Raw genomic sequence first — 18,578 nt, 5'->3', positions numbered from 1 at the left:
TGACTGAGTTGTGTTTATTACATATTCCAGATGTCAGCATTTTACACAATACATATTTTGCAAGCAGTTGCTTCCAGCATGTGGCTTCTTCTTCATTTTTTAACCATGTCTTTTGAAGATTAAACTGTTGATTGTAATGTTGATGAATTCTAATTTACAAATTTTTCTTTTATCACTTATACATTGTTTATGAACAGTAAAGAGAAACAATTGCCCAGTACAAATTCACTAAGATTTCCTCCTTTATTTTGTTTTTGTTTGTTTGTTTGTTTGTTTTTTTAATTGTGTTAGCTCTTGTGTTTAGAATTGTGAGGCATTTTTGCATATAATACAAGCCAAGATTAAAGTATACTTTCTTGGGCATATCTGGTTGTTCTAGTTCCATTGTTGTAAAGATTATCTTTCTGCATTGAATTTCTTTGCAACTTGCTTGAAAATCAATTCACCATAAATTTGGTTGTTTCTGAACTCACTATGTTCTTTAATGAGGCTATTTATGTGTCTCTTCTTTGACCAGCTATATACTGTCTCAGTTGAAGTAGCTTTAAAACATTGAAAGTTAGTATAGTCATCTGGTTTTCTCTCTCTCTCTATCTCTCTGAAATGACTTTTGCTATTTTAGTTAATTTGTCTTTCTAAATTTCAGACTTGTTGGTTTCTATAAAATACCCTCTGGGTATTTCTAGAGGTTTAATTGGCTTTATATTGAATTTAAAAGATTAATTAGGTGATAATTTATAAATGAATAATACTATGTTCCTCTTCATTAAAACAGTATTCTCTGTGTTTAATTGTGCTTTCATTTATTATTATCTTATAGTTTTCAATTTCAGACATTTTATTTTTCTAATCAAATTAAGTTTTGGTATTCTTGTGATGGGTACTCTTTAAATTTGAATTTCCAATTGTTCATTACTAGTATCTGGAATGACATTTGGAGCAACAATTTTTGTACCTATTGTCCTTACATCTGCTAAACTAAGTTATTCCAGCAGTTTATGTTTATTTGTTTGGGAGGAGTACATCTTTAGGATTTATAAGTAGACAATGGTAGCGTCTGTTAATCAAGGTGGTTTTTATTTCTTTCTTGCTAGCCTCTATCCTTGCTTGCTTGCTTGCTTTTTTCCTAATTACAATGGCTAGAAACCTCAGTTTGATAAGTAAAAGTCATGAGAACAGATATCTTTACCTTACTTTCTCCGATGTTAACTTTATTTTTTCATGAGTACCTTTTGTTAGATTGAAAAAAGTTCTTTCTTACTCCTGCTTTGTTGAGATTTTGTATTTTGACTGCATATTACATTTTTCAAATATTTTTTCTGTATATATTGTCATAATAATTGCTTTTCTTAATTTGCTTATATGGTCAATTATACCGATTGATTTTTGGGTTCCAAATGAGGTTTGCATTTCCAGGGTATCTTCCACTTTGTCATGATGTATTGTCCTTTGTATATTAGGAGATTGATTTTATGGAAGATTCTTGCATTTTTGTCTTCTTGGGAGATACTGGCCCATAGGATTATTTTCTTCTTAGCATCTTAGTGTAATTTTGATATTTGGACAATACTGGCCTTTGAATGAGTTGGCAGTTTTTCCCTCCTATCTGATTTTCTGGAAGAGTTTCAACAAATTTGGCATAATACCAAATTTGTAATGGTATTTGGAGTCGAAAGTATTTGGAGTATTAAAAAGAGAATAATTTTTTGATTTTTATTTTTCTTTTAGTTATAGTCAAGAATTTTACAGAATTAATGGAGCTATGGAACAAGGTCAAATGGCTTAAAATATTTGTAACTAAAATCCTAGAATAAAGAATAGAGCAGAAGACATTTTTGAAGAGTTAAGTGACCAAAAATTTTCTTCATCAAATCTCAGACCCAGAAATTCAAAGAACCTCAAACAAAAACAAATATCCTTCACACATACCTAGCCAATATGCTACAAACAAAGCATGAAAAGAAATCCTGAAAGCAATCACATAAAAAGAAGTATTACATACAAAAAACCAAAGTGAAAACATATATTGGACTTCTAATCAGAAACTGCACAGAGCGCAAGACAGCAGAGTAAATTCATTGAATTGCCAAAAGGATAATAAACTCTTGAGAATGCTAAACTTACCAAAAATATCCATTAAAACAGAAGGTGTAATAAAAGACTGGAATCAACCTACCAGCCAACCAAATGAGAGAATCCAGCAGTAGCAAATATGCAACATGCAAAAGAAAGTCTGTCCAGCATAAGCACTGTATAATAGATGAAAATTTGAATCTAGAGAAAAAGAACACTTGAAATGGGAATTGAATGTAAATATGTTTCCTCTTACATTTTCTGTCTAAAAGTAAACATTTGCGTGGGGCTTGAATTATATAGTCCAGTGGTCTAATCATGGAAAGAATTATCTCTGATAGCAGATTTTTTATTTTTCTGCTAAAATTTTGCATCTCTTCATGTGCTTTTATACCACTTCATCTTATTAATATATTAATGACCAATACATAATATAAAACTGACTATAATTAACATTTTAACTTTTAAATTAATTTAAAATTACTTTTTAGTCACTTATCTCAAAATTCCAACTTTGGCAACATCTTTAGATTTTATTTATTGTTTTCACTCTTGATTTTGGACTTCTAAAATCCATTTTTGTGTCTTATTTACATTTTTTGAACCTCAAGGTATTACAGAAAAACAAGAGCTACATCACAGATATCATTTTTAGGCGAGCCTGTGCTATGTAATATTTAAGCTCAGAAATGATAATGCCTGTCTCTCAGGTGATTGGTGTAGGCAGTTGAGTGGGTTGTAGTTTTGGTGAGTTACTGTTGCATTTGGTATTGTACTATTGACTTCTCAGTTGCAGCTGCTGCTGCTGCTTGATGTTTAATGTATGTCCTCACTGGCTGTTGATGCCTTCCTCATGTTCTTACTTTAGTCTCCGCTGACCCTGATACATGTGTCACAGAGGGAATCTCCACTCCACATTTCCCTGATGGTTGACCACTGTTGCTAGTTGCTTAGCAAGAGGCTCATGACAATGGAGGGCTCCTGACCGCCTTTAGTCTTGGGTTGGCCCTATCCATGGAGTAGCACTCCAGGTTTCTGCTACTCTCTTCCATGTGGCAGCCAAACTCTGCCCTGCTTTCTGATGTTCTTGGTTGTGTGCTAGAGTTCTCTATCTCTCTCCCATTGGAAGCAGGTTTCTCTTCTGAATCACTATAGAATTTTGTGTCTCAAACCAAGGGATAGATGGCTTTTTCTGCCCTTGTTCTCAAAAGTAGCATATTTTGCCTAGGCCTGGTGGCAAAAGGTTGCCTACTGTGGCCCTGTGGCAATCTGCTTAAGCTTGCTGCTCAGTGCAAAATTTATGGTGTGGGCAGAGGTTTCTTGATCCGCCTTTAGAGACAAACAGGTTTTTGTTTCTACATCCTTGGATACAGCAGCTTAACACTTCCTAACATTTTTTTTTCTTTTTCTTCTTTTTAAAGAAGCATGCAAAAAGCAGACAGGGTTTCATAAAAACAGGCATCATGCCACAAAAAGCTGTCTTTTCTGCTCTCTTGCCCTCATTCTTCTCTACACCCAGCTCACTAAGTGTGTCTGTGGGTGTGAGCTACCCTGGGACTGCAGGGATTCTAAACTGTGACAGTAGTCCACACATATTATGCAAACGCTTGCTGAGATTTAATTCTTTACTTCTTATCTTTTTTTTTCCCCCTTATGGTAGCCCTCTCTTTCTCCTTGCCCCTAATACATTTGTAAAAATGTTTTGCTTTAGGGTCTTGTCCCTCTTCGGAGTTTAACTCAGCTGATTACCTTACAACCTAGTCTCTGATAGACTTAAGACAATGTATGATTTTTCTTAATAATATAGCTTTTTCTCTCCTTGTTAGAGTGAGAACTATGTCTACTTTCAGCCTTTTATATTCCATTAGTAGAGCTCCCTTTTTCTTTCTTAGTATGGTTAACACAAATCTTATTTACAAAGTTTTGAGTTCTCAGCATAGATTTTACAAATACTATACTATAAAAGTGTAACTTAAGTGAGTTCAATTATTAATTGTAAGAATAGAGGACATCTTGTGAAATCTGAGGACGATATAGATGGGCTGAGAAAGAGCTAAAAGAAAAGACTAAAGCTATTGGGATTCTTCATTTCCTTCTTAACTCTGCTCCTCACTGAAATCTCCTTAGATTTCCTCCTCTGTGTAGAATCTTTCTCTGGGTTCTCTGGTGCCCCGTTCCCACATGGAAATGTTCCCACCCATAGCTCAGATATGAGATTTTGCATTAATAACAAGAAACCAATTTATACCCCAAATCCTTGCCTTCATCAAGAGAACTAATGAATCCAGCTTGGATATTGATGAACCTAGTTTAGGATACGTATCGGTTCCTAAATCATTGGTATCAAAGGCATAGGATCAGAGGACAGTGATCAGACCAGGTTTGGCTTAATACCCACTTTAGACCAGGTACCTCCAGTTAGCAGGCAGAGATCAATTATGCAAAGTAAATTATCTCAGATAACAATTTTGATTAGAGGTACAAGAAGTTTGAGGACAATTAAGAGATAGAACTAAGGTTCTAAAAAATTTTCCTCCAGTAGTATTAATTTTGAAATCTTGAAAAGCAATCAAAACTCTATCAAAGTCCCTTTCTTGGCTACAATATGGCCCAGTGTGCTGGTCTATAAAAATCCCGTATGCTATAACAATATAGACACCTACTGTAACTTGAAATTTTTCATGGCACATTCTTAGTTTGAGATAAAAGGAACTCAAACACAAAATTTGTTGGTTTATTGAGGCTTAGTTATAATATTTACCTATTAAATAAATATAAGAGAGAATCGTTATTTTATGTGCATGTTCTCCTAAATTGTTAAGTGTTATAAGACAAGGGCATACTTACTTTATTTACAGGTCTTTTTGAGGCTACTTCTGCATTTGAATTGAGTCTTAGCTTTGATATTTTTTATGTGAATGTGGCTTCATTATGGAAAGTGATTTAGAATCCACTTTATGAGCTATGCAGCTGAAAAGATTTTAGATACGATGGCCTCTGGGCATGACAGCTGTATACCATTCACTGGGCCTGGGCCTCCATAAGCTAAATTATAGAGTACTTACAGGCACACATTTTTCCTGTCAAGAACTATGGGGCATGTAAAATGCATTTATGATTGATAGTAGGGCACCCAGAGTTTAAAACCTACAGTTTTAAAGTTAGACTGGTTAACCTTGTATAATACTATAACATGGTGCTTTGGAATTAGAAGCCGCAGCAGTAACACTTGCTGCCAAAGGAACTATATTTATTAACTCAACAAAGCTATAAGAGTCAGATTTGAAAGGCAGAACACCGTATTTCATCTTGAGAATCATTTTTGATCTTCATCACCAGAGGTCTCACAAAATCACTTTTTTTTTAAACCAGACACGCTAATCAATCCTATACAATCTGAAGGCTTATGACTTTTCCATCATTGCATTGTGACTTTAAAGCTAACTGTAAATATTTATAAATCCCTTCTTCCCAATATATATAAAAGTAAAAGAAAATGAAAAGAATGAAGACAATTGCATTTTGACTTGTTCTGTCTTATTTCTTCATGGCCTCTTTCTCTTCCTCCCCACTACCTTTTTTTTTTTTTTTTTTTTTTTTTTGATATGCAAGATTCTGCAGGAAATTGTTTCATTGCTTAGCCCAAAACAATAATGCCTTAAACTGTAGATCTTATTTTGCAATAAGTAAACATTTCTAAATAATTGTGGCTAGAAAGAAGGAATTTGAAAGCTAATAGCTTTGAAGAATTTATAAGCACAAAAGATAGGCAACTTAGGCTTTTCTTAAGCCTTCAAATCAGAAAATACTGAGAGATACTAGACCATTTTGTGAATAAAGGATATTTCATCTTAAAAGAAAAGAACACAAATGTATTTTTCCTATGCTTATTTGTGGGTGTTATTTCTCTAGAAGTTATTTGGAGAATGAAAACTATTTTTCTTATTTATAGCTTTAAAAAGCTATAATTGAAAACTGTATGATAATACTAGCTACAAATTTTTGTCCTGTAAATACCTATCCTTACTAGTAACATTTGTTTGCTTATAATCCAAAAAGTGAAGCCAAGGAAATATTTTGATATATTGTAAGTTTCTACTCAAAATGGATTTGATTTTGTTTTAGGATACATTTTGGGATGAAAGGCTCCATCATGATTAATTTACTTCCATGCAAAAATAAAAATGGAGATTCTTCTGTTTTTGAACTGCAGCTCACCAATGATTTGATTTGTTTCTTTGACTCATCGGTAGAACTGAGGTAAAAAATAAAATAAAATATTCAGAGCTTACACTTGCAATTTAGTTTGGACATTACCTGTTACTAAGTAATAGCTTGTAATTGATGAAGCTTCATTATAATGGAGCCTTCAAATAATAACATTTGTTAAGGTGTTCATTTATCCATAGAACTTTTACACCATGATTAACGTAAAGTTTTATATTTCTATTAAAGCTCATTTCAAATGACACTGTGAAATTGTAAACCAGACTTTATCATTAATGTATTTTATATTCCTTTTCGCAGAAACTCAGTGGAAATCCAACAGAGAATAAGAATGATGAGAGAATTAGATGTGTGTTCACCTAAATTTAGTTTCTTAGGAGCAGAAAGTGAAGTTAAAAAACAGAGAGACCGGATGCTTTGCGATGTGCTATTGGATCAGAAAGTGTTGCCTGGCGTGGGGAACATCATCAAAAATGAAGCTCTTTTTGACAGTGGTCTCCATCCAGCTCTCAAAGTAAGTCATACAGATTTTGTAATTATTCCTCTATATTTCAGTAATATCAAAAGTCCAGTGTGGACACTTAAATTTGTGTTTCAGTGACACATTCTGCTCAGTCTGCAAGTGTCTTGCAGGTTTTTGCTCGTGTGACTTTTCAGTGTGGCCCATGGTGAACACCTTCTCAAAACTGCAGTGCAAGTCCCCCTTCCGTTTCATGTTCCCAGGCAGCCTTAAATTGCTTCCCTTTCTGTGTCTTCTGTACCACGTCTCACTCTCAGACACAGAATATTTAGTTGTTACATTTGTTGTTTCTAAAAAATGTGTCTCCTTCCACTGGAAAACAGTCTCCAGAAAGCATAAATCTGTCCTGTTCCGAGATGCATGCAAACATCTAGAGAACAGGGTCTGACATTTGATAGACTTTAAACAGACATTTGCAGAATGTGTGAATAAATGAAGTTCACAACTCATTTTTTTCTATCTGGCATATTAAATACATACTCTATACATACTCACGTATTCCTAATACTCCTCTATTCTGGCTCATGATGATAGCAGAAAATCCTGTCTCAACAGAATGAATGATAAAACTGGAATTCAGGTAGCAGAGACTCAGGAATCAGCAATCAGTAAGCAAATGGGACAAAAATTAGTATTCTTTCTCAAATAACTTAGATTGACATGAAGAAAAAAATACTAAACTGCTAGAGGAGACACCAGGACAAGGAATGGATTTTGGAGTTTGGGTTTTTCTCTTGTGTTTCAACTAGAGAGATTTGAACTTATTTATAAATTGAGGGGGAAGAAAAGAACTGGGAGAGAAAGATGTTAAAGTCATAGATAAGAGAGTGGTGATTCATAGATGTTCTGAGAAAGTCAAGAGAGATTGGAAACTGAGCGCAGGGAGAATACATATATTTTATTTTCCAACAAAGAATTCACATCAGGGTTTTTATCCAGATTTGTTATTATAAACTAAATATCTTTAACTCAATTAACTATTACTCTTATTTTTACTGTTATATAATTGCTATTAAGTAAATTATTTTTATTTTTTAATTTTTAAAAAAATTATTTTTAATGTACATGCAAAGATACCTCTTTGTTTCATATACTTTCTAAATCATTTTGGTAAAAACCAAATCAGTAAGAATTAAGTTTTAAAAGAAACCAATCAATAATTTTCAAATAGGTTCTCTCTTTAGGAATAATTTAGTTTAATGTGGCAGTAATTAAACAAATTCTTAGCAGAAAAGAGGGTTTCTTTTTTTACTTTTTTTTTTAGTACTAAGTCGCTAAATTTCCCAGACTGGGCTGTAGCATGCAGTCTTGCCTCAGCCGCTGAGTGTCCGATCAGGGACATGTACCCCATGCCCAGCTAGGAATGAATGTTTTCAACTCACTTAGACCTCCGTGGAAAATGTTTTTTTTTAAAAAAACAACCTAGAGCAGTGTTAGTGTTACTTGTACTTAGCTAAGGATTTACTTTTGATCTGTACATCCAGCCAGTCATCACATCATTTATTGGTAATGTTAGAAAAATTAAAACTTATAACATTTCTGAAGTTAAAATTATTAACCTCCTAAAAGAATAGCGGTAATTATTGAAAAAGTAACACAATTATTGAAAAAGTAACTTTAACATCTGTAGGTAAGACCTAATATTTTAAGAAATGAATGTTTTTGAAATAAGTTTTGAAAGTTAAATAGTTGAAATTAAAACTTTTAGAATGATTATGTTGTTTAGATGTTTTGTTTTTTGTTTTCATACTATCTGATAATGTGTGTGTGTGTGTGTGTGTGTGTGTGTGTGTATTCAAACACAAAAAACAAGCACAAAGAGTGACACAGAATTTCCTTTAGTATTACTATCAGAAGCACATGGTCCAAATGATAATTAATTCTACAAAGGTGATCCTGAGATTCACACCACACTTTCGACTCTTCAATAAAATCTGTTTTCTGAGCTCTTCAAAGTATTAACAGGTGTTTCACGTTAAGACATGAATATAAATTCATACCTTTTTAAAGCTTCATAGTGATGTTGATGGTCATGTACTCCTGTGACTACTTTTGTCTTCTTCTTTCTATTTATTTGCATTTCTTTTCTCAAATCTAGCAAGACTTTTGGAGTGGTTGGTAGACAGTCCTGGAGCATTGATGATGTCTGATGCACACTGTTCAATAAATGTTAGAATTTAAGATTAAAATGTATAAATAGAACTTTTTATCAGTACTGCAATCACTTAAAAATAGTTAATTACATTAAATAAATAAGAAACAGTTCTTGAAGATATGTGTGTATCTTAAATCTGTGTACAGTTCTTTAACAGAACTCCAAAGTGGCACTCACCTAAAGTAATAAATTATGAAGTTATGCTTTTTTCCCCATTTTTAGGTTTTTCAGTTAACAGATGAACAGATCCATCATCTTGTGAAGATGGTGCGTGATTTCAGCATTCTCTTTTACAGGGTAAGAATCAAAATTGAAATTGTCAAGTACTTAAATGTCAATGGTTTCCCTTTTGATTGCACCAAAAATGTAAAAGCTGTATATAGCCATCTAGTGGTAAGAGTACAGAGGTACAATAAAGAGGAGTGACTTTGGGGGGCTTAATTAACATTTTGAAATTCAAGGTCATAAGTCAGTCCAAATTTGTCTGACTATGATTAAGTTAAATTATCTTTAGACCAAAATGGGGAACAATTATATTAGCATTTTTTTAGATTCTTGTTCTATTTTTGGATATATAAAATATAAAAACCATAAAGAGATAAAAATGTATTAGAATAGACTTGAGTTCAGAATTTGCTACTTATTAGTGATTTAGATTATTTAGAAACTATTTAAATTTAGATTCTTCACCTGTATAATTGAGTCATATTTACAACCAAAACTGTTCCGAGAATGAAGTAAGTATGGCTAACTGGTAGATTTTGAAAGTTGTATATTTGCATATGTAGAATTCAATAAACACATTTTATATTTTAAATCAAGTATGCTTGATTAGTCTGTCACAGGCTGTTTTCTGTATTCAGAATTCTTTCACTGTGTTGAAGAAGGAAGGGAAACTACTCAAAATATGTTAAGCAGAAAAATAGAATATTAAGCAGTATAAATGACTCCATGTTATATTTAAAAAAGTGATTTTTAAAAAAGAAGGAAGATTCCATAGCCTTTTTCATTAATTGACCTAAAGTACTAATGGTTTACATATCTACTTTTTTTAAGCTGTGGCTATTTTAAAACTATACAGGTTTGTCTTTTTCTTCTAGAGAAAAATTACTGTAGAAAATAGCACATTTTCTACTCAGATTAAATTGAGTATGTCAGTACTTTGCTTAAATTTATATAAATTGTTTGTGTAATTTTCAGCTCATAAATAATGGGCCTACTTCTCAAATTTTAAATTTTCTCACTGCTGATGTTAACCCACAATATGTTCTTGGTAGGAACTTTAAATGTATGTGAGTAGAATAAAACTGACAAAAAAATAGCAAAATGTCTTTGGAAATAGAACATGTACTAAAATGGAACATATCTCTAGTAAAATGTTATGTGAATTTTTATTCTCTTTCTAGTGAATCTCTAAGGATATATGTATACTTTTTCGAGTCAACAAAGAAGTCTTGTTAAATTTTGTTCCCTAGAAAACGTTTTTGGCTGTTGAAATTGAGTGAGCAGATTCAGAGTTCTAAAAATAATCAGACTTAAAGCTGATCGAGTCTTTTTTTTATAACTATATAATTATGTTTTTTTAAGACAAAAGGACAAAAGACATTTTAAAATGTAGAACTTTTGTCTACCATTTAGATAAGAAGATAGTCATGCAAAGAACAACTATGAATGCTAACATGTTATTGTGTAATAACAATTATTTCACACAAATCTTGTTTGACAGATGTTATTATCTTGTTAATATCTTTTGCTCAGATGAAAGCAAATATTATGTGGATCTATGTACAAAGATAGGTAAAATTTTGACATATTGTTTTCAGAGTTGACTTTCAAGACTATATCTGGCTTCTAAGTAATACTTTTTTGTGTATAATTTTTTTTAAGTGCTGTAAAACAGGATCAGCTATCTCTAAACATTATAAGGTTTATAAGCGTCCTAATTGCGGTCAGTGCCACTGCAAAATTACTGTATGTCGCTTAGGAGAGAATAACAGAATGACATATTTCTGTCCTCATTGTCAAAAAGAAAATCCTCAACACACTGACATATGGTAAGTTATCAAATTTAAATTATCTATTTAAAATGCTGCTATCAGGAAATGTATCTGAATAACCATCAAACTATTCATGAAGGATCATATTCAGAAGTATTTGAGACTTTGGAAGGATATGGTTAAAAAAAGTGTCATCAAAGAACTAAAAGGAGCCAAAGTTGATATATGGATCACTTCTGAATCCAGGTAGAAAACGTCTTATTCAGGCTATGATAAGATACCTATAAGATGTAAACTTTGTAAAATAAGTATCAGAAGATTAAATAATTACAAAATCTAAAAAATATCTTCAAAAACACTTGCTTCATTTAAAAATAATGTTATAAAACAGCAAGATTTCTAGAACTTATGTCTTCTTAATGAAATAACATACTTCTTATTAAACATATATATGGTGATTCTGCCAGTTGCTGAGTATGTTTCTTTCAATTTCACACCAGAGAACTGGGAAAATAATCATAGATTGGGTTGGGGAGCCTCTAAAAGATGAACTTGTCCTAAAATTCTGCTGATCACATGACCTAATTTGTGGACCACTGCGATATTTTGGGACTCCTGGAATTACTACTATTCCAGAGCCAGTAAGCCTCACAAAATCTAATTCTGCCAATGCACAGTCACCCTGGTGAAAGGCTAAATGTCCTTTTAAAGACAGCCAGGAAAAAGATTAGCAACGTAAAGTAGCTGCAAAGCAGTATATGAGATTATAGATGAAAAGTATCAGAGCAGACATGAAGTGCCTAAAATGTTACAAGAGTTAAGGAACATTAAAGGATATTCCTTTAATATGTTGGACCAACTTATAAAGAATGTGTAATTTGAAATTTACTTTAAGAAATGGAATTTGGGTTAAGTAATTGAGAAAGCAAACATTTTTTTAATTGGATAAAAAGCAAGGCTGTGAATATTAACCGGCATGGCTGCTGAAGGAGTATGAATTGTACTGGCCACAGAAAGCATGTTCCATGCTCCAGGTTGTTGAACAGTTAAGACTAGTTTTGCATATAGGATGGGATCAATCAGTAGGGGTCATCAGTAGTTTTGGGAAGAGTCAATGTCTTGCCTGAATCAGTGGAAAAGGACTTTTCATTGATTATAGCATATACTGTAGTTAGCATGAAAATTTAAAAAACCAAAACATGCAGATGACTATGCAGAGTAATAAGTGAGAGATGATTATCAAACCTAGGGTCATGACACCAGAAATGGTACCTTAATTCAGTTTTAAAAGAAAGAATTGTGACAAACTTTGATATGTAAGATAATGCAAAGAATTCAGAGCCAAATGATAAGGTTTCAGTTTATGGGTCTATCTGGGAAAGTCTGAATAGAATGGTAAGAGAGACACTGAGTTTTGGAGATGTGAAGCAGCAGTGAGCATCCAGGAGGGGAGGCTTTATGGGTCACTCTAGAGTGTCGGAGGTGATGGCTTGAAGAGTTGTCAGTGTAGCATTGCAGAGTGAAGCATCGAAACAGTCTTAATTCGCTGAGAAAGAATACAGATTTAAACAAGGTGTGAGCTTCAGGAAAACCACATGCCTATAGAATAGGAGGAAAGAATACACAAAGAAAATGTGATTGGAAATAGAAAGACAACTGGGGTACTTCTTGGCTGAGCAGATGCCCAGAGAAGAAGGTCTGGCCATCATGCACTCAGGGGCAAAGCACGGAGACAGTGCACAGTGGAGGTCCTATAACTCATGGCTTTGTCAATATATCTCAAGCTGGTTGTTAAAAATTCTTTTCTCCTTGTATTTCTTTCCTCTCAGCCTCTTCATCCATTTTACTTGCACAGAGATCTGAGTAATTAATTATTTTCATTGTACCAGTTTAGATTTTGTTTTTCATGAGCAAGAACATTTTTCACAGTACTGCATTGGTTGGTATACATTTATTTGACCACATGCAGTCAACACAGTGTTGGACAGATAGAAGACTGTCAATATGTATTTGTCTACTGAACAAATGGTTAGTGTGCTATCTTTGTTTTTTACGAATTGGTAGCTTCTGAAATTTAAAAAAATCCATACTCTCCAAATCATCAAATAAAGTCATTTATCATATAAATAATTGTTACTTCCAAAGATGTCTTTAAACTGGATTTTTAAAGGCTGTAGTTTCTTTCAGAGAGATTTAGTACACATCTATGATTTAGGAAAAGCCATGCTATGTCAGAAGTGTTTAGGCCTTCTAATTCTCCTTTCTGGCCTAATCCTGTTTTATATATAGGCATGCAGTTAACACTGCTTCGAAAACAACTATACATTGCCAAGTAAATAAGCATAGCTTAAAAAGCTGGAAACGGGTACCATGTCGCTATTTTAGGCTTTCTATGATTAAGTAAGTAGTAATCTTCAAAGTAAAACTAAACTATGATTAATAACTAAATTAATTTTTGAATGAATATTTGAACACTTTACATGTTGACCAAATATTATTTTAAGTTATTTTTTATCATAATTTCTAAAAAACCCAGTAGCAATGACCTAAATGCTCATTCAATCACTAAATACTTACTGAATTCTGTGATGAATCCTCCCCAAATTTTCTGGTTTTTATTTATTATGCACCACATTTTAAATACCTGCATCACTTATTTTTGGACCTTAATTATATACCAGCTAATGTAATTTATGTGTGCAAGTATTGTTTCTTTAGGAAAAACTAAGATTTACTTTTAGAAGAGTTTTTAAAATTTTTGAAATTTTAAAATTTAAATTTTTGAAATAATTTTTAAAATATAAGTTGCTTTATTATCATCTACATGACAGTATTGAGAATGGAAGATAAAACAGAAAGAATGTAGCTCTCAAAGTGCTCCAAGTCTGAAATAAATTGGGAAATAAATGAGAAAATATAGGATTAAAACACCAGGATGAACTGCATAAGTGAATATGGTTGTACTAGTGTTAGAAGAGGAATCCATAGAAGAGGAAACACTTAAATCTATCTGAAAAGAGCAAGTGAATCTTTATGGAGAAGGAGACATTTGAGCCTAGTGTGAAAGAATGCAGGAATTCATCATAGACCAGAGGCATGCAAAAGATTTTTAAGAAAAAAGTAAACAGCATACAGGCAATTGCATAGGGAAAATCCCTGGTGCATGTGGAGGACTGCAAAATAAGATGAGGGAGAGGTGTTTGTTTCCTTTAAAATACTGCACTGTATTCAGATTTTTAAAAACCATCTCCTTTGGAAGCATCCTGATGGTTGCCAGTTAATGAGAGAATAGTGCCCTTTGCAAGGCAGTTTTAATGGAAAGATTTTGGAGGGGACAGAACTACCAGAGGGTGTGTAGGAGTCCTGATGAAAACCTAGGATGGGTTAGTCTTGGCACAATTAACTTGCTTTTGGAAGGAAGCTCATGTAGTTGCCATATTTAGGGGATAATTTAAGAGGGAACGCAGTCAAGTGAATGTCTGGGTAATTCACAGAACTAACAGAAAAGCTGAAGGAACCAGAGCCTCAGAGACTGGAAGCCATGAAGTAGCCTTGTCTGAGTTCTCCAAAGACAGAGCAAGTAGAGAAAATTTTGCTTTCTGCTTAAGCCTCTTACTTTAAGATTTAGGATAGTAAATTCTTATAGTATTCACACATACTGGTATTTGGGCAAAGAAAAATTTTGCTTTCCATGGTAGTAACTTGTCTTCCTGAAGAAGTGCAAAGACACCTTAATGACACTGTCATCCTTCACTTGTACTGTGCACTCTTCCTGTTACCCACTTTGGGGTCATGTGAGATAATAGGTGAATCAGAGTATTTGTTATCACTGAGCCAATGGCATAGAGACAAGGGAGGGAAGTCCAATAGAGAGTCTCTAACTAGGTTAGCTTTGGTAATCAAAAGAAGAAAAACAACTCATGAAAGAGGTGGAAGAAACCAAGAGGGGAAATAATTGCAATTTAAATTCAACTGAGTGAGTTAGAGGGTGGAAATTGTGCGAGGCTAATTTATTAGACAATTAAGGTAACCTTTAACAAAGCAGTATTAATAGATAATGTGAGTGTAAACCTCATGTATGAAGCGTGTATCTATGGAATATTCAGTTATTACTGTATTTCAGTGGGAAGAGATTTTAAGAAAACAATATGTATAAGATATTAGGCAAAAATAAGTAGCGATCAATGCTCTAAAGAAATAGCAACTTCAGTAGGCAATAAAAAGTGACAAGGAGAATCCATTCTAGAAAGAGAACATCCCTGAGCAGATTTCTGAATAAAACTGGTGAAGAAAGTTTTCCAAGAAGGTAGTGCAGTAACCATCCAAAAGTCTTGGATAATAAATAAGAGACAGAGATCGACTAACCAGAAGTCAGGTATGAACCAGAGAGCATGTGGAGTCAGTCTGGCCCCAGAAAGCAATTTCCTTTTTATGCAATGTGTGTATAATGCGGAGGTCTATGGGGGGTTTTGAAAAGGTGTGAAATAACGCATTTACTTGTACATTTTGAAAAATCTCTAGCTAAGGAGACAAGTTTTGACTGAGAAAGCTGGGAAATCATGTGAAGGCCTGAGCAGAGGTGCTGCATGAACTGCCTTGGGTCTTATGGGGACTGTTGAGGCTGCTACGCAGGAGCAGGACTGCAGTTTAATCAGCAGGCAGCAGCAACCTCAGGGCTCTCAGCAGGGGCACAGCTAGTGGGCAATGGCTCCAGGGAAAAGAGCTGGGCTGCCAAAAGGGACTGAACGCGGGCTCTTTTTGGAGGCTGAGCTGGGGTTAAGGGTCAAAAGTAAGGTGCGTTCAGGAATGGCTTTCTCTGAGGGACTCCATCCCTTGCCTCTTTCGACATTCTTACAACATTTGCCTGTTTTTACAGTGCATTCTCTTCCATGTGTATCAAATCATCTCCTGGTGCAAATGTCTTATAAGATTACTTGTGTTTGGATTAAGAGACCATACAGATAATCTCCCTAGATCATGGCCCTAAATTATACCTGCAATAACTCAAATTTATTGTTTCCTGGAATTGTCACCTGATATCATTAGGAGGCCATTTCGTGGCCTACTACAACATATTAAGTTTGAGTTTTCAGTAACTTATCCAGTGCAGATTAAAGAATTCATTAGTGGATTGTTAAGATATGGAAGGGTAAGGAATGTGCTTCAAAACTCTCCATATACACCAGCATTAATAGCTGTGGACCAGGTTACGGTGGCATAAACATCAAATTTGATACTCAGGAGGCTGATGCAGGAGGATCACAAGTTTAAGCCCCCCTGGGTCCCTTAGAAAGTTAACTCAAAAAATTTAAAAACGTAATAAAAGGTATTGGTAGAGAATTTGACTAGCATGTACCCATTGCTGGAAAAAGAACAATATTGATAAAGCTTATTATGGAACACAAGAGGAAGAAAATAGTGAAAAGTCAGAGTAAGCTGAAATATAAATGTCACTTAAATTGTGTTTGTTTAATTCTGAATAAATATATCATGTTCCTTTTCAGAGTTAGTAGAGGACAGGAATTAGGTCAGGGAAACAAATTCAGCAGAAGTTCTGGTGTTCCATAGAAATAAGAAATACAGCTCATTAAAAGTCAAGCTAAGTAAAGATAAGAGAATCATAATGAGATGTATCTTACTATCAGATTTTCTTATGCTATTTGTTATTTTACCAGACAATCCTGCTTTTTAAAAACTGGCATAATTATATATAAGAAGCAAAATGTTACAGAAGTCAAGGCTACCTTTAAAAGTCAAAGAACTCATGTTCTGAAATGTAAGATACAGAGCTTTACTTGGAAGAGCTTTTTCACTATTAATGTTTAGAACATGAGAGGAATCCTAACATGGCCATGATCGCGTAACCACATGAAGTGTTACACAGACCTCCACATGTGCAGTGGAGAGCAAGACTGCATCAGACCTCTAGAAAGGCATTCTGTACACCAGTAAGTGGCCAATCAAGAACTCCATTAATTTACATCTGTGGCCAAAGGTCAGGGTTGTTTTATAGTTTTCTTACTAACCAAATAACTAGATTTATAATAATTATTAGAAAATATGAAATAGTTTTACATGAAGAGAACTAGCACAAATATAAATATTATTTTTATCATTATAGATCCAGTCATTGAAAAGTACTTAATAAATACCATGAAGAAATGCTAAATTTTCTAGAATTTTTAAGATCATAAAGTAATGTAAAAATTTTCTAACTGTATTATCAATGCTTTGATTTCGGTATAGATTTTCTTTTTTTGACTTAAGTGACTAATCATAGTTTAATTGTACTTTGAAGAGCACTATTTACTTAAAATATTACTTGTGGCATAAGCACCTGCCCGGCAGGCGCCAGGTCATGAGTTCAATCTCTGGTACAAAAATAATATTACTTGCAAACTGTTTCCTACTGGATACATCAAACACTTTCAGTCTGTTTTAAAAATCTGCTCTTTAAGTAAACACTTGTATTTGTTTCTAACTTACTAGCATCAGCAGTACTCAAGACAAAAGTTATCTAATATATATATATATATATATATATATATATATATATATATATTGTCTTTTTCCTTTTTGTCGGTACCGGGGATCGAATTCAGGACTGCCTGCTTGCAAGGCAAGCACTTATGCCGCTGAGCTAAATCCCCAGCCCTTATCTAATATTTTTTTATGACATAAGCAATAGTAAATAGAATTGGGATGTTAATGGTTTTGTAATAGTTTCTAAAATACTCAGAATGTGTAAGTCAATCATATCTTTTAATTTTAAAAATCATTTTCTAGCAAACTGCCCACTAGAAATACTATAATTAATTGGAGACCTAGCAGTGGAGACCATCTGACTGACTCAGTGGGTCGGAAATCAGAAGAGCAATGGACCTGTTTGGTGTGTACCCTAATAAATAAGCCTTCTGCTGAGACATGCGATGCTTGCTTCACCTCAAAGCCTGTTGGTAAGACTGGATTTTAATTTTGCATTCATGTCGAAGGTGGTTAATTATATAAGATCAGTTATATTTCTCACTCAGTCTTGATACTTTTAACTAAGTGCTTTCTTTCTAAGGTGTAAAGAATTGCTTGCCTTTGCATGTAAACTATGCTGGTACTCAGTTGAAAATATTTTTTTAGCAGGGAGGTAAAACATGCTTGTGCTAAAACATTGTGTGTCTTTGTATCTCAAAAAACTGAGATGATCGCATCTGTTCTCTACTGTTTCTAATGAATTATTCAATAAAGCTTTGTTTTATGCAGATTTCAGCAACTTTTGAGTTTGTTATTCAGTCCAAGTGTTTCATAAATTGAAAGGGAGGATTTCTGTAAGAATGTCTTTGCAGGTGGAATTGAAAAATGCTGAATTTTTTCTCTTCTTTATCCTTCCTACCCCTTGTTATTAAAATCTTTACTCAGACAATTGTACTGATTTCATTGAAATCCTTCAAAATAACTCTTTATAGCTCACAATTTCATGCGTTCAGAGAATGCAAAACCTCAGAGGAAACCTGTGATTAAGAAAGCATCTCATTGATGCAGCTTCTATTGTGTTCTCGAAGTGTTATTTCTTTCTTCAATTAGAGATGAGAAAGTCCGTTTTTGACTTATGGAC

The 18,578-nt window shown here is 33.6% G+C and overlaps 2 protein-coding genes across 9 annotated transcripts in view; one reads left to right on the top strand and one right to left on the bottom strand.

Moving 5' to 3' along the window:
• Positions 1-18,578, bottom strand: part of Aga (aspartylglucosaminidase) — a 112,506-nt gene that overhangs the window by 13,336 nt on the left and 80,592 nt on the right. For 5 of the 8 annotated variants that reach the window (XR_010042581.1, XR_010042582.1, XR_001201136.3 and 2 more), the window contains one exon: positions 8,821-8,976. Coding sequence is in view for 2 of the 8 variants with exons in the window: in XM_013151666.2 (XP_013007120.2) it covers positions 8,887-8,976 (90 nt within the window). In the remaining 6 variants the exon portion in view is untranslated. Of the gene's footprint in view, positions 1-8,639; positions 8,977-18,578 lie in introns of those variants that run through there. The other 3 variants (XR_010042584.1, XM_013151666.2, XM_013151667.2) reach the window with 1 other exon arrangement.
• The window catches only part of Neil3 (nei like DNA glycosylase 3), a 44,345-nt gene that overhangs the window by 16,489 nt on the left and 9,278 nt on the right, over positions 1-18,578 (top strand). The window contains exons 3-7 of the mRNA XM_003469117.4: positions 6,199-6,333; positions 6,601-6,814; positions 9,198-9,272; positions 10,863-11,029; positions 17,759-17,928. Coding sequence (XP_003469165.1) covers positions 6,199-6,333; positions 6,601-6,814; positions 9,198-9,272; positions 10,863-11,029; positions 17,759-17,928 — 761 coding nt within the window. The remainder of the gene's footprint in view (positions 1-6,198; positions 6,334-6,600; positions 6,815-9,197; positions 9,273-10,862; positions 11,030-17,758; positions 17,929-18,578) is intronic.

Source organism: Cavia porcellus, unplaced genomic scaffold (assembly GCF_034190915.1).
Source record: "Cavia porcellus strain 051 isolate PalLab524CR breed Dunkin Hartley unplaced genomic scaffold, mCavPor4.1 scaffold_24, whole genome shotgun sequence".
NCBI lineage: Eukaryota > Metazoa > Chordata > Mammalia > Rodentia > Caviidae > Cavia > Cavia porcellus.
Note: the sequence above shows the minus strand (reverse complement) of the source record. Positions and strands in the feature narration are given on the sequence as shown.